At 33.2% G+C, this 27,279-nt stretch overlaps 1 protein-coding gene across 1 annotated transcript in view; it reads right to left on the reverse strand.

Annotated features, from left to right (window-relative positions):
* The window catches only part of LOC145669124 (pancreatic lipase-related protein 2-like), a 217,691-nt gene that overhangs the window by 129,481 nt on the left and 60,931 nt on the right, over positions 1–27,279 (reverse strand). Inside the window, exons 4-6 of the mRNA XM_081737470.1 lie at positions 16,127–16,255; positions 10,188–10,328; positions 4,073–4,181 (exon numbers count right to left, since the gene is read on the reverse strand). Coding sequence (XP_081593596.1) covers positions 4,073–4,181; positions 10,188–10,328; positions 16,127–16,255 — 379 coding nt within the window. The remainder of the gene's footprint in view (positions 1–4,072; positions 4,182–10,187; positions 10,329–16,126; positions 16,256–27,279) is intronic.

Here is a 27,279-nt window from a genome sequence, read left to right on the forward strand (position 1 = left end):
AATAAACAAGCAATCATAAATGTAAAGAACGAAGATGAAAAATGTTTCTTATATTCAATTTGTTCTGCACTATACCCACTATACCCACTATATGCACTTAATAAAGATCCACAACGACCTTCCAAGTACAAGCAAGCTGTTAAATACTTACAAGAAAAATTAAAAAATATTCATTTCCCTGTAAAACTATGTGATATTCCAAGAGCTGAAAAATTACTTAGTATTTCTATAAATGTTTATGCATATGATAAAGACTATTCAATCTATATACTACATCACACACAAAACAAGCAAGAAAATCATGTCAATTTATTATATATAAAAGAACAAAATGAAGACCAAGTTAAAACACACTATTGTTGGATTAAGGATTTAAGCAGGCTAGTATGTGCACAGTTAACTAAATGGAGAGCTCGAAAATATTTATGTGATAGATGTTTGTTATACTTTTACTCACAAAACGCTTTAAATAAACATGAGCAAGATTGTTCGTTAAATGATCCAGTAAAAATAATAATGCCTGAAAAAGGTAAATGTGTTGAATTTAAAAACTATCAATACACAATGAAAATGCCATTTTTGATTTATGCTGATTTTGAATGTTTGCTACATAAAGTTATGGGTTGTGAAGAATGTTATCCGGATAATGAATCATATACGAAAAAATATCAACAACATAAGCCATCTGGATTTTGTTATTATGTAGTAAAGAGCGATGGAAGTAAAACTAATCTTGTTTTGTATAGAGGTAAGAACGCTGCTAATAAATTTATAAAACTAATAACAAAAGAAGCCAAACACATATCGAACATCTACAAACAAAATAACGAATTGCCATTAACAAAAAGTCAGAGAAAAGAGTTCAATGAATCTAAATGTTGTTATTACTGTAAGCAGGAGTATACTAAAGAAAATTATAAAGTTAAGCATCACGATCATATAACAGGAAAATTTATAGCACCACTATGTAATAACTGCAATTTAAAAGTTAAAGTACCAAAGTTTGTACCAGTGATCATACATAACTTAACAGGATATGACTCTCACTTGTTTATAAAAGAGCTTGGATGTAATAAAGAAGAAATAGATCTAATACCCAATAATGAAGAAAGATACATATCATTCAGTAAAAAGGTTGGAACTATTAAATTGAAATTTGTAGATTCATTTAGATTTATGGCTTCTAGTTTAGACAAATTATCATCGAACTTGAAACCTGAGCAAATGATACATACCCAACACTTTTATCCTAATCAAGAACAGTTTCAACTTGTAATAAGAAAAGGTGTTTATCCATATGATTATGTTAACAATTGGGATAGGTTTAGAGAAAGAAAATTACCGTTAAAGGAAGCATTCTTCAACAAGCTTATGAACACACATATAAGTGATGAAGATTATGAACATGCAAAGAAAGTATGGGGAACATTTGACATTAAGAATCTCGGACAATACCATGATTTATATTTGAAAACAGATGTATTATTGTTAGCAGATATGTTTAAGAACTTTAGAGAAACAAGTCTTAAAGCTTATGATCTTGATCCTGCTTGGTATATGACGGCACCAGGATTAGCTTGGGATGCAATGTTAAAGATGACAAATATAAAATTAGAATTGTTGTGGGATTATGATATGGTATTAATGGTAGAGAAAGGTATAAGAGGTGGGATTAGTCAATGCTCAAAAAGATATGTAAAAGCAAACAATAAGTATATGGAAGATTATGATCAGAATAAAGAAGATTCTTACTTAATGTATCTAGATGCTAATAACTTGTATGGGTGGGCAATGAGCCAATATTTACCGTATAAGGGATTTAGATGGTTAAGTGAAGATGAGATTGAAGAAATAGATTTTACAAGTATAACTGATGATTCTGATACCGGTTATATATTAGAAGTTGATCTTGAATATCCTAAAGAATTACATGACTATCACAAAGACTATCCATTAGCTCCTCAAAATATATGTCCGCCTGGTTCAAAACAATCGAAGCTATTAACAACCCTATATGATAAAGAAAAATATGTAATTCACTATCGAAACCTAAAACAATGTCTTTCACTTGGATTAAAACTTAACAAGATACATCGAGTAATAGAGTTCGAACAATCAGATTGCTTAAATAAATATATTGATTTAAACACACAGATGAGAACGAAAGCAACAAATGATTTTGAAAAACACTTTTATAAGCTCATGAATAATTCAGTATTTGGGAAAACTATGGAAAATATTAGAAAGAGAGTTAATATTAAACTTGTAAGTGATGAGAGAAAATACGAGAAGCTTGTAGCAAAACCGAATTATAAGAGTACTACAGTTTTTACGGAAAATTTAGTAGCAGTTCACATGAACAAGGTTAAAGTGCAATTTAACAAACCAATTTATGTTGGTATGTCAATTCTAGATTTGTCAAAATATTTAATGTACGATTTCCATTATAATGTGATGAAACCAAAATATCAAGACAAAATAGAAGTATGTTATACAGATACCGATAGTTATATATACCATATCCAAACAGAAGATGTGTACTAGGATATGAAAAATTATATTGATTACTTCGACACGAGTGATTACCCTAAAGATAACAAATATAAGATACCACAAATCAATAAGAAAATACTTGGTAAGATGAAAGATGAAATTAAAGGCACAATCATAGAAGAGTTTGTGGGTTTAAGAAGTAAGATGTACAGTATAAAAGCACCTCAAATAGATTTAACAGATAAAGACTTTAAAGGTAAGTTCGATAAAGAAAAGTGTTGTAAGAAAGCTAAAGGTGTTAGGAAGAGTGTTGTGTATAAAGAACTTACATTTAACGAATATAAGGACTGTTTGATTAGCCAAAAAGAATATTATAAGAAGATGAATTTGATTAGAAGTTATAAGCACGATTTGTACAGTATAGAAGTAAATAAGTTAGCTTTAAGTTGCGTGGATGATAAGAGATGTGTTTTAAAGGATGGGATCTATACCCTACCATGGGGTCATTATAAGTTAGAAGAGTTGTAGTTTTAGATGTAAGATTTTTAAATTGTAAGTTTCTTAGATGTAAGTTTTTATGATTTTAAATGTCATAAAAGCATATGCGATCTCACTTTGGGTTATGCAACTTAGTATTAGTTTCAAAGGGATAATATAAAAATGAAATTTAAATTTAAAAATTATTATATTTTACAAACATGAATAAGACACTTTGTGAACCATGTAACAAATACTTACTAGATATAGAAAAACATAATAAGACTAAAACACATAAAGAAAATAGTAAAACTAAAATTTGTAAGAAATGTAAAAAAGAAAAATATAAAGCTCAGTTTAGATATATAGAAAAAGATTTTCTTTGTCGTGAATGTCTGTATGAAACATTACCACCCAAAACATGTTTAATGTGTCAAAAAGAATTTAAAATAAACCCAAGATGTGTAAATGCTAAAAAATGCATAGAATGTAGAAAAAATAAACCAGACTTTAAATATACTATAATTAAAGGTACTCATTTAGAAGGGCTACAAGATATTTTTGATTATATAATTATTAATGGAGAAATTTATGCTGTTTTATCACCTAAAGAAGAGGAAGAAAAAACTTTATTAAAACTACCATCTAGATATGAAAAGCACTATGATCATCTTAAAAAAAATATTAAAAATGGAAAATTACATATATACCAGAATGAATATAATCGAAATTGTTATAGAATTATATTTATTAACTCCAAGTCTTTATGTGGTAATGAGGATTGTTTAAATTGTAAATGTATTTTCTAATCATTAAAACTTTATGGTTATAACATTATAAAGTCCTATTCAATCTCACTTTAACATTGTAGTTATGGGAATACTTTGCGCCGTGTAACTTTGTATAATTAACTGGTTCCTTCTGTGTTAAAGTGTAATGGTTAATGGCGGGTTCATAATTTTTTGGTAGTTAGGGGAAATGCGCTCGTAGTTAGGTTAACAAGCTACTCTTACATTTTGTTGTAACTCTAATAATAAAATAGTTATCCTATGTCAGGGGACTTCTGAGACATCCTATATATATAACTAAAATATTTTCTTACCTGTTATCCTGCCAATATCGTTAACAATTAACTTGGTGTAAGATGGCATATGTGCACCCACACCTTCTCCTATAATATGCACATTCGCACTGTCCAGACCATGATTATTCTAAAATTAAAGACAAGAATCTCAATTCTATCAATAGTATAATAAAATTATAAACTTCCTTTACAGTATTGAAATTTTCCTTTTAAACAAATTAGGAAAATGATTTTCCAACCATTACCAATGTATTCTTTGCTGGTAATTGAGAAAAATGTAATATATCAGAACGTGTTCTTATTAACGACTTCAAATAAAAGTGTATTCTTATTTTTAATACTTCACAATTTTGTAAATATCAAAATCATAGTACGTAATTTGAAATATTTTAGATATATCAGGGATTTTATTACTTATGTTTTAATATGAGTACGAAATACAAATACGAAAATTAGAATGAGTAAAATAAAATGTTACTAAATGGACAAGTAAGTTTTATTTACCTTTTATTGTTCTTATTTACTGATCTTTTGACATGCAAATTGCCACATACATGTCTTTGCCGATTACACACATATTAACATTATAAGAAATACCGTGCGAATTCGTTATTAAATTATATTCCTACAACAACATATTTATAGACATGCGACAGTAATTTTGGACATGAGTGTACATATGAATAATTATAAAAGCAACATCAGATCTAATAAAAATGTTACGTGATTTCTAAGATTTGAGTGTAAATGAATTTCGCTTGGAAGAACAACAGGGAGATTCCTTCGATGAAGACACCAGTAATAGTGGGACTGCAGTTCATGCGGATAAAAGTGAGTTGCAGTGTCTGAAGCTACTTTTTCGAATAAAAGAGAGGAAACAGATACAGACGCTTCCAGAAGAGATTAATCAAATATCTTTATAGCAGCTGATGGGACACTATGGAGTAAAATGGACAGAGAACAATGTTGGGCGTACTGCCTCACGAGACATCCTTCACGAGAAACTTGGTTGGAAAATTATGCGTTACATCATATTGAAGAAGTTGATTTTATTAGTGCTTTTCGCTTGTTCAAAGACAAGCGAAACAATGTTTAGAAATATTCGGATATGCACTATTATTGAAGCTCATAGACAGCGTGAGGATTCTCTTTAGCCGCTGTCAGTTGCAAACTCGTTTCATTTCTAGCAATATTGATATTTCGTGAAGTTTCATAAATACCCATAGAGGAACTATGGAACGAAAGCTATGGTCCAGTGTTTTACAGAATGATTATGAGAAAGAAGATACTTTTTGAAATAATGAAGCATCATCGATTTGATGGAATGTGCTCTGGCTCTTCAAGGCTGAAAGCGGACATTTTTTTGGGGGGGGGCATCATCTGTGTAGAACGTATTCATCGAGAATTGTATCAGGCACTATAAACCCCATGAAGGTGGTTGTGTGATGAACAGGTATTCCCTATTAAGATGAGAGGCAAATTCATACAATATGTGCCTGGATTCAAATTTTGGCTGCTTGCAGTTGTAAAAGCAGAATATGTACTAAATGGCATTTCCGACCTGGGAAAGTAGCAAGAACAACATCGGGACTTACAGTTAGTGATTGTATTGTTCTGAAGACGATGGATCCTTTTCTCAACAGAGAACTGAATGTTACTTGGGATACTTTTCTTGTAAGTTGAAACTTAGTCGAAACTTTGATAAAGAAACAAACGACCTTGATTGGTAGTATGCTTCCAAATAGAAGAAAACTTGCCAACATGTACTTGAATCAGAAAGAAAATGATATGCTCTCTACAAACGTATATGAGGATAAAATGTGAAATCCAGTCACAGCACAGAAATGTAAGCGCGAGAGAAATGTTGTATTGAGTTCAATACATACAAGTTGAAATAATAATGTATTGATAGAGTAAATTCATTTTCATGTAATAAAAAGTTCAAAATAAAAATAACTATTTTGGTGTATTATACACAACGTCTGTTATTAAAAAATAGCCAAGCAAGGTCTTCAGGGCAGGTAGGGTGATCAAGTGACTGGTAAAAAAGAATTACATACGTATCAATGTACGTATTTTTCCTTTATTTTAATTTTTCATGCAACTGACCTGTGGGCGAACTTACTATATTAATATTATATTTAATATATTGGCGGGGTTTCGTGGGCCACCCTGTACTATATCGCGAGAAATGCATGAAACATAAGGTAGTCTCTTAATCATATTAAATTACATCTAAAAGAACAGAAATATAAAGAAAAATTTTATATATATATATATATATATATATATATATATATATATATATATATGTATGTATATATCTTGCAAATAAATAGCCGTCAACGTGACGGCTCGGTACTTTTAGGGAGGTAAGAATTTTGGTCCTCCTAGTGTTTAGCTAACTACGAATCCAGTCGTAACATTTGCGCACTGGGAATTTCAGATAGAGATAATAGATTCATAGACACATACCAAAAAATTTGCATTTTCAATAATTTCATCTACGTCCACTTATAAAACTGGAGAAGCTCTCATAAGAGTGCCACGTGGTCGTTCTTTGACAAATTAGTGTTGCATATGGGGAATATATGGAAATAAATCATATATGTGTTCTCTTTTTAGTTGCCACTCGTCGTGGTTGGGTGTAATGCAGATTCTGGATAGTACATAAAGGTATCAGAGAATGAAAAGATGACTTCTTTTTTCAATGGTACACTTCTTCAAAATTTAATTACATATTTAACCCCTTTTGGACGAGTATCGCGAATTCGCGACATACGTCTTATGCTTGCTTCTACGAACCGTGGATACCGATTGCACGGATACTTCTAGACGCAGATACCGATTGCATCGAATACTCGACGTACCAGTCAACTCATCTTTGCTTACAAGGGAACACAGTAAATTGATAGTAGCATTGCCCAAGCAAACAATACGCACTCGATAGAGGGGCGAAAAAAAGTGAGAAATCCAAAGTTTTACGGGCAAATACCCAGAAACGCAGGAGATACAGAAGAAAGAAGGATCTAGAATCATGTGAAGATAGCAATTCAAAAGATACACCGACACAGAAAGAACATCAAAATGATTAAATTAATCAAAATGACATTTACACAACAGTATAGTAAACATACACATCCTCAAGGACATGCTCAATAACATCATACGTAATGCAGTTTGCCGACTGAGCACAAAATGAAGTTTTGTTAAATGGCACGAAACTAAAATTATAACATATTGAAAATATGATTAGAAGTAGAACCAAACCTGTGAAGTCTTTATGTACAGTGTTGCCAACGTTTGAGAATAGGCCTACATGAATGCCTATATGAATCTTGAATGTAGAAGAGTACATTGAGGGCACAATTCAAACCCATTGAAATTAAAATGTGAGACCACGAACAAAAATGTAATCACAAAAATACAAATATAACGGACGAAACATAGTGTTGAAGCATTGTTGCCAATGGAAAACGTCAGACTAATAGCTAAACACAGCACATAACCACTTGGTCATCAAAAGGCATGGATCATTTCAGATTATGTGCTGTGATTAGGTATTATTCTGACATTTTCCTCTGGCAACAATGCTTCAACAGTATGCTTCGTCTGTTATTTTTGTATTTCAGTGATTATATAATTTTTGTGGTCTCATATTTTGGTTTCAATCGGTTCGAATCGTGTACTCTATGTACTCTTCTACATTCAGGACCCATATAGGCATTCATGTAGGCCTATCCTCAAACGTTGGCAACACTGTACATAAAGACTTCACAGGTATGGTTCTATTTCTAATTAGATTTTCTAGATGTTATAATTTTACTTCCGTGCCATTTAACAAAACTTCATTTTATGCTCAGTCGGCAAACTGCATTACATATGATGTTATTGAGCATGTCTCTGGATACACTGTTTACTTACTATACTGTTGTGCAAAATGCCGTTTGATTACATTAATCATTTTGAAGTTCCTTCTGTGTCATCTTTTGCATTGCTATGTACACACGATTCTAGATCCTTCTTTCTTCTGTATCTCCTGTGTTTCCGGGTGTTTCGTAAAGCTTTAGAATTCCCACTTTTTTTCACTCCTCTATCGAGTGCACATTGGTTAATTGGGCAATGCTACTATCAATATAATATGTTCCCTTGTTAGTATATCATATATCGATGATTTTGTGTGCTTCGGTGAGTGGGTGGATTTTGACGGTAGCAGAGGGAGGAGTTTTTGTGCTTTTGCAGTTTCCATCTTTTACTTTACTGCAAAACAGGTAAGTGCTTTTAATATAAAAACAGTATAACACATAAATATTCAATGCTTACAGGAATATAATATTCCACATTTCGCACGAAACGTTTCTCGAAATATTACAATAATATGGTATGTCGCTTTCGGCAGTGATGACTAACATTCTAGATGGTACTGACAAATACCACTAATGATTGTTGGATATGTGATAAATACAATTATATGCACGTAGAAATTGCATATACTGCATGTTTATGCTACCAAAAAAATATTTAAGAGAAACATCGACGGAGAGGAAGGTGAGAAGTCGTGGGAAAGAAGATTCTCCACGCTTCAATTTTTTCACCTTACAAATCCCTATAAGTCACTATTTTCTCATACATATATATGTTGTTGCTTCTCTTGCCTTTCTCTATGACAATTCCCTAGACTGTTTCAGGAGGGAGGAGTCGAAATCGCGACATATCAAAAATACATAGTAAAAATTATTTTCACAGATTTATCAGTTGATTCAACTTTAGTAATCCTAATCCATGTACAATGCCTAACTGAATATTTTTACGAACTATTTTAAGTAATTGAGGCGATAAAGTGGTTAATTTTTTCATGTCTATTGAAGTTGTCAGTGAGGCAACAACGCATTACCAACACATCTTGTTGTTTGCTGCATGAACTATTCCTCTCCATATTTTGTTACTAAATGCTAGTTTTAGAACAAATCAATATAATTGCAAATGAGGAAATCTGCTCTAGTTAAAGAAAATACACACGGTTTGCGACTAAAATGAAATCGTGAAAAACGAAGAAAAGTTTATGCATTTCATTAATTATCAACAACTGAAAGATAGCTCTACAGTTGCTTCGACAACAGCAGTTCAAATCTAAACATGGGGCACATATCTTCCTTTCTTGTGTGTGCTGTTATTTGTAACTGGTTTGTGGATTAGTGTAATTGAATTTCCTAAGTTACTAACTGTGCATTGCAAGTAATTTGTTCACTTGTGTGCAACAACATATTATATTTATTGATTATTCACCCTTACTTGTAATGTTAAGATTGTACATGAGTTTATGATGCCCAATATGCATACACATAACTTTGTAATCGTTGTCAAAAGCTTACGTCTCATCATATTCATGAATGAATCGAAGACCCTTCAAGTTAACTATTGACCAAGAGTTGAATATCGAAATGGGTTTTATTCCTAATCGTTTGTACACCAAGCCCTAGTAAAGTGTTCTGCAAACGCATTCTTGCCGGTACCAATGATGGAGTGAGTAATACTAATGCAAACAGTAACCCATTTATTTGACAAACTATTTTCTTGTTCTTTCCGACGGAAGGTAAGAAATTAATCAATTGAAATTTCGTGCAGAATAAATTGTATTGTAATTATAGCTTGAAAATATTATATTTTTTGAACAGAATTAAATATACAATTAATAAAATTCTTTGAAAACTATCTTATATCACTTCTTTATGCAGCATTTATGCGGATATATTACCTTTATACGTCTCTTGTCATGTCAATTTGTACGTATCTCAGCCCACGCCTTTACATCTAAATACCGTCTTCTCTCACTTCATATTGGAAGTTCGTTTTAATTCTTTAAAACAACTTTTAAGCGACTATAATAAGATTTGTGCTTTATGAATTTATGAACTGTCACAATGATTGCACCATTGATTGACATCTAACTATTCAGTTAGAATTGATTGTATTTGAATATCTCTTGAACATAATAGCATGTATGGACAGCATAACAAATTCGAGTGTACATCATTATTCCTTAGATAGCGTAACTTCAAGTGAGGGCAATTATTATTATAATTTATTCCATTACATTATGTATTGAACTAAGTTTCAATTAAGTAAATCTCACCTGCAGGTACCGTATAAGAATACCCATTGCCATGCCAACAACTCTTCCATCCGAAACAGCTTGTTCGTAACTATCATCTGTATTCCAGGTTACAAGAACCACATTATAATGAAATTTTGTTGTGTACTTTCTGGCAATTTCCTAAAATTAAACATGTTATCAATTGATATTAATATATTTTGAATAAGTGAAATTAAATCAAGAAAGCAGTTACAAATCTTATATATATTTTAAGCACAATGCATGAATTTTACAATCTAATACTATTTATGTATATACTACAACAGTATTTATTCGTATGACTCGTATTTACTCGTATATATAAAGAAAGAAAAAAGAAAGACAGAAAGTGAGTATAGTTAGAAATACTAGAATAGACTTCTAGAGATGAATCCTTAAATTAAATAAAATAAACCGTTCCAATGAACATGGGTCGAGTAATGTTGTCTACTTTCAGAGTTCTAAGCACCTGGAAATGCGAGTGATTGTGATTTAAAGGAACATATTGAAAAAATATCGTAAGCAATTGAAGGAATCCAAGGAACCAGTATTTATCCTATTTTGTAACAATGATTCACAACACCCCAGGTAGAGAAACTGTATAATGGGAGTTAAGACAGATGGATACGCTTTTCAGTGTTCAATGAGTATGAATTACAGTATTTTAGTATATAACTTTTAAAAATCATTTTATTTATCTGCTTGCAATCCACGTTATTATCATTTTGATTCTCATGTAACAGTCAATATTACTTTTAAGAGTTTTGCTATCCCAAGCAACTTCTGTTATCTTGAAAGAAATATCGTCAATAAAGCGAAATCAAATTTCAATATTAAAATAATATCTCATACCGTTTTAAAAGACGCATTACTTGATGTGTTTCTGTGTAATTATAAATGTTACAAAAGCACGTCAGATAGTAGAGTGCCACAATGTAGGAAAATATATGATCATTACTGATTGATAAGACCATGCGATTGGAATCTAGTTGTTTGATAGGAATTACAAATATATCACAAATGTGCAACTGGCATTGAATTGCTCCCATGTCTCTCAATTGCCAACACTTACGCTACTACTAAGGCATCAGAAAAAATATATCACTTCGGTAGGATTACGAAATTCCTTCCCGCGAATGTATATGTCAGGGAAATAACCCGGGAATATTCCCATTTTTATTATCATTCCCACCGGGAATATTCCCACTGCCCATCACTATCTATGACCAACTTTTTGCATAGGGTGCAAACTTGCATAGGGTGCATACAGACTTGGAACTTGTTGCAGATTGTTTGTTTTCGCAATACCTTTCAAGTAATACCTCACCCACCTTATCATTTGAAAGTTGTGAGGTGGACCATGCCTGGGACACTACGGGGGCCCCTGGGGCTATACATTTCATTCAACATGTTTTCACCCCTAAAATAATGGGATACGTGTGCGCCGTTGTTTCCATCCACTAAAACGTTTCCTCAAAAATGTCCCCGGGTCAGAATTTATAGACGCTCAGTCAGAATGGTATGCTCTTGCAAACGTTTACACCAGATTGCAAAAAAACGGACATTATTGTTTACTTCAGGGGTGCTAACATTACACATGCTTTCATATTTGTGCGTATTTGACCGTCAAGGAAAGTACGTGAGCTCGACCGAAAAAATACGCATAGAAATAAGAGTATGAATAGTATTAGTACCCCTAAAGTGATAGGTGATGTCAGTTTGTCTGCAAGATGGTGCAAATTTGCACCAGTAGATGGCGCTACCCAGGGTCAGAGAGAGCCCACCCCATGTCTTACGCTATAACACCTTCCAACAGTAAAGCTCCAAACGATAATTCTTCGCACAAGGAAAGGTTCAACGTGTACTGGGACGTCAAATGGCACGGAGAGGGGTGATAAATCCAATGAATTTAGTGTAATTGGTTGGAGAGAAAGTGTGACGCAAGGTACGTCATTAGGAAGGAATTAATCTGGAATATGAGGCATTTGCATGTTTTCTAGAATAATTAATGATGCAAAAGTATGAAAAACATTTAGAAACCGAAAGTTTTCAAACGTTATAACACAGTGGTGAAAATTCTGTAGAGAATGAAGAGGAAGAAATGAGAACGTAAAATGACACTCTAAGTCCTGCAAGGGACAATTAAAGTAGCCAAAGTGAATACGAACCGTCTCCGAAAAGGTGTAATGTCAAGAATGCGATCACACAGCTTACTGGTATCACACTAAAGAACATATTCAAGGATTATCATGTGCTCGGATTCAGTTCATATAAAAAAACTCTGGCAACGATACCCGAAAATGAAGACAAAAAGCAACATTAAATATGTGTTACAATATATAGCAAAGAAACGGCAAGGCGTGACTGCGTTGAAACGAAATCGTACACTACAGTTAAAGACAATAAAGCATTGCACCGTAGGAAAGTTTGATGAAGCGCGACCTATGTGAGCTAACGCTCTGTAAATATGGCACACGCTGTAGACTACTTTGCCCTGTTCTTGCGGACGTTTACACCATCTTGCAGAAAAACGGACATCATTGTTTACTTCTGGGATGCTAACATTACATATGCTATGCTTTTTGTGCGTATTCAACCGTTCGAGCCCAAGTACTTTCCTTGTCAGTATATTTTTATTAAAACCCAAAGTTAAGTATACACAAAATATACACTTAAATTCTTCCTTGAACCTTTATTCTTTACCTGTACCTTTCAGTACTCTGTATACTATACAATATTTATCCACAACTATATCAATCCTTTCGTATTTCATCAAACCATATCTTAAATCAATATCAACATAACCATAATCTTCATAATCTCGTCTTGATCTATATCTTGTTTATATTCACATGCTATAAACTACTCTCAAACAAACATATCAGCATGTGCCTCATTTACAAGCACTTTGTGCCTTGTTCAAATATCTAACAATTTTGATGTGAAGTGAATTATTGTGTGGGTAGTACAGAAGTGAAAACTCTTTTGAGACAATCTTGTAACTTGATATTAGTGAAATATTATAGTCCTTTATGTGAAAATTAATGTTCTGAATGTAAAGAGAAGAGGATGAAGAATGACTTAATTATTAAAAGCTTACATTGAGAAAGACTTTTTTGTATTTCTCAAATATTAATATTATTATGTTCCTTATCATTATTAATGTTTAGTTATTCTCATTATGAAATTTATTTCTGTCCATAATATATTTGTATATATCCTGCTCTTAATTAAACATCACTTATTATGTTCAATTTCTTAATTCATGTCCAACATTATGTTTTTTTACGTTGAATTAAAATATACATACGTTAATATTTCGAAAATCAATACTTAAATTCAACGTATCAATCACCACAGAAATAAATGCACATGTAAATTAAATAACGTTTTTTACAATTAGAAATGTTACTTGTATGTTTTTATAGTCCGAGATCTAGGTTATTTTTAGAAACAAATATGCCAACTAATTACTGTTAATACACACATAAAAATAGTAAAGTAAAAAACAAACATCGCATAATCTTTAATTCTATAAATATTTATTAAATAATTTTAAAATATGTAATGCATAACAAAAAATATACGTAAACAAATCTGAATGTTGTAATGTGTTGATAATGATCATAATAATGAAAAGTTTTGAATTCATAATGACTTTTATATTAATAATCATAATAACAACATAAACGCTAGCAGTCATACCAATAGTAATCATAATGAATATAGATAATGATGTGAGGATACTGTTATCGAAAATTTTATAAACGTAAAATATAACTCCTATACCAGTTCCGATTTACGAGAACATTGTATTCATTTTTGAAATTATATAATTACTATAGTTATGAGAATCAAACGAACGCAAACAGATTTTTACATTAAAACATTTGATTTTACTCTACTTTTATTGGTTGCACTAATACAATTTACTTTTATACTATACTATTCTTTTGCGTTATATTAATGTTATAGTTTATATCAATTTAATCTTTCACCCTTCTAACGCTATGTATTAGATGTCCCCAAGGATGTGTATATATTATTAAACGGTTCTCCCACTTTTCATCGACAGCGTTTTCTTTGCAGGTCATTTTGGTTTACATGTTTAGTCTTTCACCTTAATTTTTAACAACACTACTACGTGCATTTGCTCAGCAACACATGAGTGAATGCTACACAATCATTTTTATGTAATACGCTGGTGTTGTTGGTTTTTAGCAATAGTATTTATCACAATTCAAAATTATCATGAAGCACACTAGTCGAAGGTTTACAGTTTCTCCAATGTGTCTCACCAGTAATGTCTCCATCAAGTCATGTCAGGGGGCGTTGTGGCTCACTGATAGAGCGTCCGTTTCCGGTGCTTGGTGTCCCTGGTTCTATCCCAGTTCGAGCCGTGTGGACTTAGTGGTGGAAAATCACCGTACTCGTAGGTTTTCTCGGGGTTCTCCCGTTTCCTCCCACTTTCTTCATTTCACTATTCATCTCCGTCTTTTTTAGCCTAGCCGGAATAACCGTGGGACGTAAAACTTAAAAATTTCACTTCATTTTCAAATCAAATCATATCACTCATTTATAATTTAAGACACTGTGTCTCGAGAATCATAAGATATTCCTTTCTTTTCAATCGTCACCCAAATCTCTAGTGATAACTTCCTGGTTCATTATTTCTTGCAAGTAATTTAATAGAAAATTTTTCTATTTCATAACTGATAAAATACAAAGGAAACGTTATTAAATTGTCTAAAGTATCTCATTATGCAAATTTAACTTTACTACTGCATCAAATCCTCTTCTAGTGCGAATTACAGGCTCAAAATCATTCAATATAATAAATTTAATTTGCGTTTCCGTAAAATATAATTCATGTTGAGTATTCGGCTAATACTCCTTCTTACATACCACGGTTGATACACAACCACCGCAATTGATACACCAAAAACAATGGAATGGTAAACTGGAAATCGATTTTCTACTTGAAAAAACAGAATTGGATTTATTTAGTCATTTTCTTTCGCAACTATGACGCTATCAAGTTTTTAAATTACAAATCGTGTTTCTAATGTATTTTTAAATGAAAGTAACACTTCCTCTTTGGAATTACAATAAAAATATATCATTATTAAATTCATTACTTAACAGCATTTGCTCTCCTTCTTGTAATGGTGCATACGCCTTTTTATGTATAACGTTTAACTATGTTGCAATTCATTATTATTCATATAGCGACATAATATTAAGTTTTATTTTTATATTGAAAGTGAACACCAGCTATTGAAAGCGAACTACACATACACGCGTTCGCGCAACCATAGTTTCCAGCTCTGAGATCGTATGACCTCACTCCCTTTCATTCTGTATTTCTACACACAAGTCTTCACTTATGTACTTCGGCATATTGTGTTACCTTGAAATCATTTTGTCCTACCTATATTAACATCCATGAGCTCTACGTATAAAATTGTTCCCTCAGAGTAATTTGGTACTTTCAAGATACAATTCTGGTACTTTACATTACCTTACCATGCCACTACTATTGTGGCTCTTTCTCCTTAAAACCGCAATATTGAGAAAAACTAGATAATGTGGCTGTTTATTTCTGAGCAGGATTTCACATTCCATTCTTCATCTTCCCAACTTGAAGGACTTAAGATATATTGAATTTTTCACATAAATTATGACTCTTAAGATAGGCAAGTTAATCAAATCGGCATAGTAAAAACTTAGTGCAAGGTAACTAATAACCATATTTTAAAATTCATTCAAATCGTTCAACAATTTTTCCGTTATTCGATAACAGATAGCCTAATAAAGGTTTAAATTTTAAGTATTATATTAAATATTCCCAGTGGATGAAGTGTAACGGAAAAAATATAACAACTCTATAAATGTACTCTGAGTTTAAAAATTCAGTAAACCTTATTCAAACTACCTACCTGCATATGATTATTCAATAGCCCAGCATATGCTTGTCCTGCTTTTCCAACATAACCATGAACAACAAACTTTAACGGTAAGCTCCAGTCGACATCTGTTAAATAAGATGCAATTGGTTTTACTTCTTTCTGGAACGAGAAAAGTTGATTATTTTACATTAGCATATTTTACAACGATCAGTTCTAAGGAATGGAACTCAATTAATTAATTGAAAACCCGTTAAATAATTTTGTTTGAGCTGTCAATGGAAAGTCAAATGTGGGTGTAATTAAAAGAAGAATCCAAGAAATATACAAAACAACTTATTTTTTAATTTACATATTCTACTGTTGTATTTGTTATTTTATTTAATCATAGTCCCACTCCTTCCTGTTATTCAGAGAAACTAAAATTACCCTTATGATAGTTTACTTTTCAATTTTGAAACCATAATAATCTTAATACCTGTTAAGTATTTTTTTTAAATATTTTCTTATTAAAATAAAAAGCAAAATATACTTCATGAATCAATTTATTCGTGATTACTGTATATTTTTACTTGTTACATAGAGAAGAATTTTGTTGAGACTGTTCTGACATTTCAACAGTTTACATATTCGACAATTGTAAGGTAGCTGAATCTTCGTGGGCATGGGATTCTGCGTTCCATGTCAGATATATAACTAAATTTCGCCTTGAAATCTAGGAAGAACTCTAAGGCAAATTTCTAAGACATTAGTTTGCCTTGCAACATTCACAACATGTGCTAATGTTTCTTTAGAAACAAAACATATTTGTATGTCCAGATTTATTTATCTATACGTCCTGCTACATTATATGATATGATATATAAACAACTGCAATTATATTTATCCAAATAAGCGTGTTTGTTAAAACTTCATCTGCTTGTGGCTAATCGAAAATATTGTTCATTCACGCAAGAAAATGTGTTAATGATATGATACAGAAGCATCATAATTAGTCGATTTGATAAAGTGATAAGTTGGGGGTTACAAAATAGAACTTCCTAAACATATAATCGTAACATGACATATTTCTTTCTATTTTCATAACATTAACGTAGGTGTGTTATGTAGTAATATAAGGTGAATGTAATAATGTTACTGTAAAGTTCTAGGCAATAGATTTATAATTATGATACGTTACTACAATATTAGGAATACATGATAAGTAATAAAAGATGTAAGAAGAAGAAATATTGAACTTACATAATTTGGAAAAATATGTATGTAGTGTGTCATTGCTTTAGAAAATATTTATAAATGATAAATATGACTTGCTTATGGCGGGACATCATATCCTTAAAAACTTTTGTTATCTGAACCCATGTTATATAGTATATATATAAACTACCGTTCGAATTGTTCTCCATCCTTTCCTTGTGAGTGTACATTCAAAAAAGGAATTCCCCTTTACGAGATTATCTCTGACTTCTAAAAATTACATATATATAAGTACCCTTTTAAATTCACTGTTCCTAAATCGGCAAAATTACATTTTAATTGGTTTCCAGAGCTTAGTGTAGTCGCTAGTGCTCTTGTATTCAGTAAAAGCGGTCCTATGTAATATGGTCATATTGCTTACCTAGTAGATATTTTGATGCAATGTATACCCTTCATTTTTAACTGAATTATATATGTAATAATATATCATAATATACATATAGCATTAAAAAATAAGTAAAAGAAATAAAATTTTAAAAACAGTAATTTTTACGTACAAAGACATATTGATTATATTTCGGAGTCCATGGGACTCCACGTCGATGCTTACGTGAACAATTATGACGTCGGGGATTAAGGGTTAATTCGTAATGCAGCTTCATAGTAATTCCGTACCGTAAATACGTAGTATATTGCCTATAGTTCTATAGTTAACTATAACAGAGTACAAAGCGTGTTTAATAGTGCAAAGTTTGTTTTCGTACTACCAATGTCATCTCGTGTCGGGCTATGAACTACTCCCTGCTAGTGTTTTGCTACTCAGGAACTTAAGGATCTAGCTAACTTGAGAATTACCCATATTTTGTAATTATTGATGAATAAATAATAGTTCTGGTTAATATGAATAGAGATGTAGACGAATAACATTATAATTATACTTCTCTGAAAAGCACAATCATTTACATAGTACGGTAATCGAATAATTAGAAAATTTAAATTTGCATTTTTCCTTAAACTGAAGTTTGTCTACATGGCATTATTCTGTCAGGCTGCACTTTCAAATTCTCTCATTTTTTTACGTTCGATGAACGATTGCATTGTCGATAGTTTCAGAAAATATAATTGCATTTAGTTAAGAGGATAGTTAATGATATTGAATTTTCATTGTATAAAATAATATGAAGCCGTGAGTTAAACCTACTGTAGTTTGTACTGAAAGAATCTAGTGTTAGTTCATAAAAATTCACGCGTATTGATTAGTGTATTATAGTAATTTCTTGATTTTACTATATAATGAAACTGCTTTGAACAGTCTAGGGCAGAAAGGTAGAAAAGAGTGTCTATAAATTAGTTTATGTTATAAATGATAATAAATGTAAGTGAATAAAGATAGTGACGATATATATATATTGTAGCGAGTGTGAATAAATAAAAAGACGCCCCTCCATATATGTGCCCAGTTGTAACTTTGCCACAAGGTATTGATTGTATTTATATAATAATAAATGTTCAGTACACTAACCATTACTTCAGAATTGTGTGTACGGATAGTGTCATGCAGCAAACAATGGATTGTATTTCCATTTCGTGACTCAACGTTAAATATTAATCGGATATACTAACTGATCATCCAGCCTGATGATGCAAATAGTGGTCACGTAGCAAATGATTCCAAATAGTTTCCAAGTAATCAGAGAACATAATACCTGTTTGCATAATTAGTACAGTTTAAATATATGCGTTCAGCTTACATTGTGATACTACTCTGGAACTTTAATTTTATTCACGTCACCTGATTAAGCAAAGTTCACTACTGTTTGCAAAGGTGACGAAGAGGATAGAATCGAACAATATAGAAAATTTATTACACTACAATTTCGTTATATCTTACCAGGGCATCCTTGACGCCTCAAGTTTAGTGCCTTTGTTTACTGGTAGCGACTAGTAATATTTGACAGATAAATTACTAGTGCTAAATTTATTGTATTTATTTTTTTTAAATTTTGGCAAATCCCTGTTAGGATTTTCTTTATTTTATCGAGTTTATTCTAGTTGCCGTACTTCACTCGTAACTCTTCTTAGTTTCTCAGGTGTTGGATAATTGTTTATTTCGAAATTCTAAATTAGAGGCCACACTGGCCTTCGGGTAAGGCCGGGGTCCCCAAAGGTATTGACCGGCTACCTCTCATATAAGATTTCCATAAAGCCCTTGTCTTTGTGAAAATCTTATTTTGGGCACATATTTGTCTTTACTTGGGGATTTATGTTTAGGCCTCGTATATAGTAGGCCGGATGTTTTTCGGCGTATTAAAGTATATTTAGCTGTGAATTTTCATATGTCTAAATTCGACCACTTATCTTTGTAGTGTTCAGAAAAATGAAATGAAATTTTTGAGTTTTACGTCCCACGGTTATGCCGGTTAGGCTAAAGGAGACGGTGATGATGAGCGATGAATGAAATGGTGGAATGAAAACAGTGGGAGGAAACGGAAGAACTCCGAGAAAACCCACGCACACGGTGCTTTTCCACCACAAAGTTCACTTGGCGGGAGCAGGGTTTGAACCCGGGACCCCAAGCACCAGAGGTGAACGCTCTACTACTGAACCACCGCGGCCCGCTTGTAGTGTTCAGTGTTTAGTGAGTAGATAAATATGTGTAAAATGTCTTGTTACCTATCGCGAACGGTCGTTGGTTGCCATAGTTTTGAATTTTTTGACTAGTATGAAACGTGAATTCTAAAATACCGCCGCACTGTTATATATTCTTTTTAATCTTTGTATTATAATTAATTAGCATATATAAATGTGCACATGGTTTGTTACTACACTAACTGCATGTAGCATGGAATAAGGGCAGGTCAGCGTAACCCTAATGTATTATTAAATCTACCCAAAAGTTCATGAAACTGAAATCCTTCTTTGCAATTACATTTCAATTTCATCCATTATATACGAACCCTTAACCTCAACAGTGTTTCCATCTCAATAATCGTGGTATTGAGACAAAAAGGACCCAGAAAAATTCTCGTTTCTCTATATATTGTGCGATTAGAACTATAAATGTGTGCACCTTGTGATACAAGGCGACATGTTTTAAAGGTAGTCAATAAACGAAATGATAAATAGAATGACCAGAGAAGTGACGCAGTCACCGTGGAATTAGTTATGAAATTTTGTTCCTTTAATTCCAGAAATTGAAAAATGTATAAATAAAGACGTCAACTAGTCACTGAACTAAACAGTAAATGGAATGACGTGATAAGTGACGCAGTCACCGTTGAATTAGTGACGAAATTTTGTTCCTTTAATCCTACAAATTGAAAAATGTATACATAAAGTCGTCAACAGACTGAATATGTGTTATTCACAATTTATAAATATGATCTCATGTGTGTACATTTAAATAAAATGAAGTTAATAAATGGACTCCAAAAGGAAGCTTTACAAATACGTGTGACATAACAGATCATTGGAAAGTACGAGTAAAGACTCGTGGAATTATTCTTCCTTTTAATTTTTATGTGGTACAGACACAATTTCTAACCATCATTTTAAGTTTTTATATGAAATATTATAATAGATAATTAGATATTTTTTAAATGTACAGTCTATTTTAACAAAATTTATAGTAATTATTGTTTTCATTTGCCCGCTAATATCAAATATATATGTATATTTCCATTGATGTTGTCCGATATTATATGTGAAATAATACATTTATATACATACTTATTTGAATGTTCTTACCATTTTGTGTATAATTTCTCAATAGTTGTAATAAATGATCACTACCTGTAGTTAGATGATTGTTTCTTTTAAACTGCTTTACCTATATCAATACATTTTCCTCTATGTATGTGTGTGTGAGTGTGAATAATTGAAAAATTTAGCTTGAATTGATAGCATTTAATATTGATTTACAATGATAGTATTTATAACATGCGTGTAATATTATAGTATATGTACTGGTGTATGACAGGTCATGAAAAATAACTAACTCTGAATTACTCTAAATCGACTCTGGGAGGAAAGCCAAAACAACAGGATGAGTTTTAATAACGACAGTCTTTTCAAGAATCTCGAAAACGTCTATTTGTGGAAAATATTTAAATCACTTTGATATTTTTCCTTGGCTAGTTCAAATGTGTGTTCGATTTACACTGTGGATATTCGAATACTGGATAAAGTTATTCAACATTTGGAAATGACAGACAAATAATTAAATTAAGACTTCTCATCACCTGGGCTGGGTGAGGGCAATTCCCTCTTGTGCAATTGTCTGGATCCAGGTCAGGGTAGTATGAGGGAACATGTGTTTCTTGAGGAACACTTATGAATTATCCTCAAGCAATAACATTCAATTAGGAATCACTTTTTCTACAAGTATTCAAGTTTAATTGTCATATTCTCATCATTATCCAGGAATCCTTTATCTCTAGTTCCTTCTCCTTTCTCCTTTTCCTCTTCCTCTTTTCCTCCTTCTCTCGTGCCATCTTTTCTTATTTCTTATCCTTTCTTTTCCTATTTCTAATGAAACTGAGGAGGAGTCGTGACTCTGAGTTTTCGCTATAGACACGGTCATAAGATTCTTTTGATGTTTCTGGAAGTCCGGCATAAATTAACCATTAATTAAACATACATGCAAAACAAAATACATAAATTCATTTTAATTTATAGTTAATAAATCATCAAATTGAAGATTAAAATATAGCCACACGCCATTTCCCAATCATGACTTACGCTCGTCTTCAAGGAAAGGGAAGAAGGTTGCGTACAAAATACTAGGAAAAAATGAACAACTGCATCGAGAAATGGATATTGTCAACTACATAACATCATCTGCTGATTATGTGTAGCTGCTGGACAAAAAATGCCTTAGCATTATAAAGATGTACAAAGAAAAAATAAACCTGGTTTGTACAAGATTTTGCATGTACAAATATATTGTATCCAAAAAACACATTAGTGACACTTTGAACTTAGCAGTACTATCTCCAACAACAGCTGCTGCAAATCAGCATAGTCTCCATGTGTTCTATTAAGTTCAGCATTAGAAAAATCAAGAGATTACTCCAACTGAATCATGCTCGAGAATTTGTACCGATTGCCTTCTTCCTGTAACAACATTTGAACAACTTGCTCAAGAAGATTATTAAATTGTTTAGCATGCAACTGTCAGTCGAACTGCGGAAACATGGGAAGAAGTGGTGATCATGCTGTCACCAAAAATAACTTTTTTGAGAAGGAAGTTAACGAAACTTGTGGACATTCAACTTCAAAACGACATCGACAAAAGTAAGTCTCAAAGTACACTGGTATATATAGGACTTTTGTTTAAGTTCTTTTGTCTTCACAAGGCCTTTTACGGTGCCACATAAACTGATCAGCAGTTGAATTAGACATAGCAGGACAGTTGCAGAAATCGCCCTACAAAGGTTCATCCAGTGCATGTGAATAAAATGCATCTCGAGGGTGCTTCTGCCGTGTACTTTCTTTCCCCGCATCTGTGTCAGTGCAGTGAGTGATTGACTAGAAGTAGTGCCTGAGTGCAGTTGATCGTAGTGAAATCGCATGGGCCGGACGACTGGGTGGCTGGATTACGGAAGTGGCTATCGCAAACGGATATTCAGAAACAACTGTATCAAGCCTGTTCGTGAGTACCTGACTTCCGGTAAAATCGCACTCAGACGGGCAAACTGCCGCGGTCAGGGGTGTGTCAATGACACGAGTAGACCCCGAGTGGCCCGCATCGTAACAGCTGATAGACAGGCCACAATGCATCAAATCGTGGAGAGGTTCAATACAAGACAACAACGCCGTGTCAGCAGGCATACAATTCGCAACCTTGTGCTCGCCATGGAGTACAGAAGGCATCGACTCACGCGAGTTACCCTTCTAACAGCACAACACAGGAAATAACATCTAGTATGCGCAAATAAACACTTCCTTTGGACCGTGAAAATGATGAAAAAGGTGGCCTGAACAGTTTCACATTGGTACATGTAGATAAACCGGTAAGGGTGCGTCGCAAACCGCAAGAGGAAATGAATCCATCGCGACAGTGGAGAACTGAATAAGCCGATGGTAGTCGTATTCCCATCTGAGGCATGTTTCTGTGAAATGAAGTGGGTCCCCTAACACGTCTAACACACTCCGTCACAGGTACTCACGAACCGCGATATTCTGAATGATCATGTTATGCCATTTGCTCAGCTGCTACATCCAGGTGTTGACCTCATCTTGCAGCAGGACAATGCGCCAGCCCACTGCTCCAGGATGGCAGCAAATTGGTTTGGTGAGCACTCCTCTGATTTGGCAACACTTCCCTGGCAACACGGTCAACGGACCTCAGTCCGATCTAACACATCTGGGACGCCGTGGAACGACGCCTTCGGCTGTGGATCCTCTTCTAACTAATCTATAAGCTCTCTTTGAGACTTTGCAGCAAATATGAATTGAGATTCAATAACAACATTTCATGCACCTCGTGGAGTCCACGCCGCGGCGGGTAGCCGCCTTTATCAAAGCGAAAAGCGGTGTTACAAGCTATTATTTAGGCGTCTATAATTCAATTGGTGACCAGCGTATATTGTCTTCCGTTCTATAAATACAATACTTTTAAATTTAAAAGTTTAATAGATGCCCAGAAGAATCTAAGCACATTTACAAAAGTAGTACATATAGTGTAATAGCGACAATCATGAAACAAGATATGATTGCATTTCCTACAAATCGGATGCAAAATTATCTCAAATAATTCCAGTAAGTATATTTTCGCCTTTTTAAAATAATTAATCCCTTGTTTAAAGCACCATTTTTTTCCTAAATTTATATTTTCAAGCACTAATAGATAAAACTTTAAGGTATACTGAACTTTTGATAACGAGCAGGCACGTAACCAAGCGGGAAGTCCGTGGGGTACGAACCCCCCTTCGAAACCAGAAATGACACATAGGCCTACATACAGAATGATAGTGCGAAAGTCTCCTTTCAGGGTTCTTGCACACCTCCTGCCGACGCCACTTTTTACGAATTATTTATTAAACTAGCAGGACTTCGAAACTTGTTGATACTTTCCAGAAATTACAATGAAAAGCTGTCTCAAATCAGTAAATATTTTTTTCTTCATGTTAAATGATAATTCATACGTTTCTACAGAAATTGTATATATATATCGTTTACAAGTTTATGAAATTTCCAACAACTTTCATTCTAGCACTTTTTTTTTCATATTTTTACTCTGTTAAGTTGTATGAGACACTGAAAAAATATATCCCCTAATGCAGATCCCAATTCTTCATTTTACCTTAAAGTCATTCAAAGATAGTTTACTCGGAGAAAAGTGATAACTCCTTGTTACGTTATCTATAATATTAGAAGTATAACAAAGAAACAATTACCCTTCTACATTAATTAGTTTAGAAGTTATGTCGCATAAACTAAATGCATGTGAATAATCCAAGATGACAGATTATTTATTCAATGTGGCGGAAAACCCGCAACTAGATGTTTTGGGATTTTCTGGAGTTTAATGGGGAAAAGATCACGAAGAAATTCCAGAAGGTCCCACCTTTTCCATTCTAAATGTATACCTTAAACCTTATTTTGACTGCATTAAGCTACCTCTATAAAAATCATTGCGGAACTATCTCAGGATTCTGAAGCATGGCTATTTGGAAAGTGCTTATGCTAGTTGCTAGGTGAAGTCTTGATCCAAATACGATAGATCATGTAGTATTGGAGATATGGACCTTTAATGTTCATTTTGTCATATTTTCGGCAGCCTATAAGGAAACATTTGTGCACCCAGGTTGGACTATACTTTTTGTCTTATTTTGGTGTCAAGAATGTCCTCCCAAACGTTGTTGGTGTTTATTTGAAACACCCGATATACATGTGCTAAAAAAATTTCAATTTTAGACAAGTTCTAAACTTGTAGGTAATCGTTTGTAGCCATCCCAAAATGTAAGATGAGGGCATCGAAATACTTGCGTCGTATGAAGAAAAAAAGAAGATCCATCTGTACTCATGTATATATAGCTTCACCATTTCACATGATAAAACCAAATCAAAGAAGAAAATTAGATTAATAACCGATGATATGGTACATCGTATTCCTTACGTCCATGTCCTTGACAGTTTTTACTCATAGAAAAGGACAAGCAGGAGCATCAAATTTATAGAAATATATATTCCTATACATCTGCAAACTTCGTGTTTAGTTTAAACACTACGTTGGTAAATCTGGTCAACCGTCAACATGGTTCGGAGATAAAAGTAACCAATTCTAGCTAATTTTACGGTGCTGATAACGAATATGAAAATTAGTTTTTGAAGTTCGAGTTTCGAGAAAATACGTTATCACCGGATGTGCTTCGGTGGGCAAATTAAGAGTTCGTGGCAACAGGAGCTGTCTGCTTACTCAAATAAACTTCCATTGTTTGACGGTTAGTTTCATTGCTGTCCTCAAGGACTACGTAGGGGGTGTCCTGTGGATCTTAAGCCACCAAAATTCCGATTTTCTTGTAAATTTAGTCTAATTTCAGGTGCAATTTTACAAATTTAATATAATTTAGCCTCAAATTGTATTTGGACCCCCCGAAAAGCTTAGGACACCTCCCGAAATAAATTCCTGCTTATCTGCATGAAAACATCAGAATCCTCTGGAACAGTATATTCATTGGAAAGTGACATACTATGTTGTAACAATGTAAATGTAACTGGTCTTATGAATAAACTTAACCCTTATCCGGGCAAGACATTTTTGTAACGTAAACAAGCAACCGGGGCCTGTGAGGCCCAGTACATATTTTAAGTGCAGAATACACAAAATAAATGCCTATTGTCACTTACTGTTCAGACTAGTCTAGAATGTACCGGTATATATTTTTGTCAAGTAGCGAAACTTCGTGTCATGCTTTTGTAAGCCGACCAAGCAGAATAACAAATCCGGTCCAGACATTTTTGTAACGTAAACGGGCAACCGGGGCCTGTCAGGCCCAGTATATATTTTAAGTGTAGAACACTCAAAATTCAATGTCTGTTGCCGCATACTGTTCCGACTAAAGTTTACAATAGTCACGTGTTCAATATATAATTATGTGACAATTTGATCTAATATTTGACAGAAATTTCACTAAAGTTATACGGGGCCTCCCAGGCCCCGGTTGCCCGGTTACGTCAGGAAAAGATTTTCAAATTAAAAAAAAAAAACTTTACCAACTCGATATGTTCATGATTTTAACATCGACGAAAGATAGAAGAATTTAGTATTTTATGTCTTCGAAATATGTATGATTATTGAGAAATTTAAAAAAAATGAAGCTACTGGGCCTGGAAGTCCCGGTTGCCCGGATAAGGGTTAACATAGAAGATAATCCCGGAAGTGGTGGCTATTCATAGACGAATCAAAACTATTCTTCAAATATATTCTGCGTAAACCTCCAAAATTTGCTGATACTAAAATCACATATTGATCCTTATTGGCCCTCAAATTCACTAACTGCTCAATGATCTTGAATTAATGCATTGTTAGAAGATAAATAGAGGATTGCATGGGATTCTTTCCGAAAAGTGGTGACAAATGTTTTGGCAAACGGGCGATATCAGAACTATAAGGAAGTAATAGAACACCTAATATCTTCTACCAAATAATAGGATGTAATATGTCACTAAAAATACATATGTTGCACTCTCACATAAATTTCTTCCCAGAAAATTGCGGGGCAGTCAATGACGATCATGGGGAACATTTTTACCAACTTATATCTATGATCGAGAAACGATATCAGGGCCACTGGAGTAAGTCTCCGCTTGCCGATTGTTGTTGGACAATCACTAGAGATGTTTCAGAAAAAGCGACAAGCAAGCTATATTTTATCACTTTGATTTTATATAGTTTTAATTTCTTGTTGACGCTTTTATATTATTTGAACAAACGCTGTGCCAAGCACACACAATCATTTATCATACCCTATAACCTATATGTC

The sequence above is a fragment of the Thermobia domestica genome, chromosome 13, assembly GCF_964235325.1.
Source record: "Thermobia domestica chromosome 13, izTheDome1.hap1.1, whole genome shotgun sequence".
NCBI lineage: Eukaryota > Metazoa > Arthropoda > Insecta > Zygentoma > Lepismatidae > Thermobia > Thermobia domestica.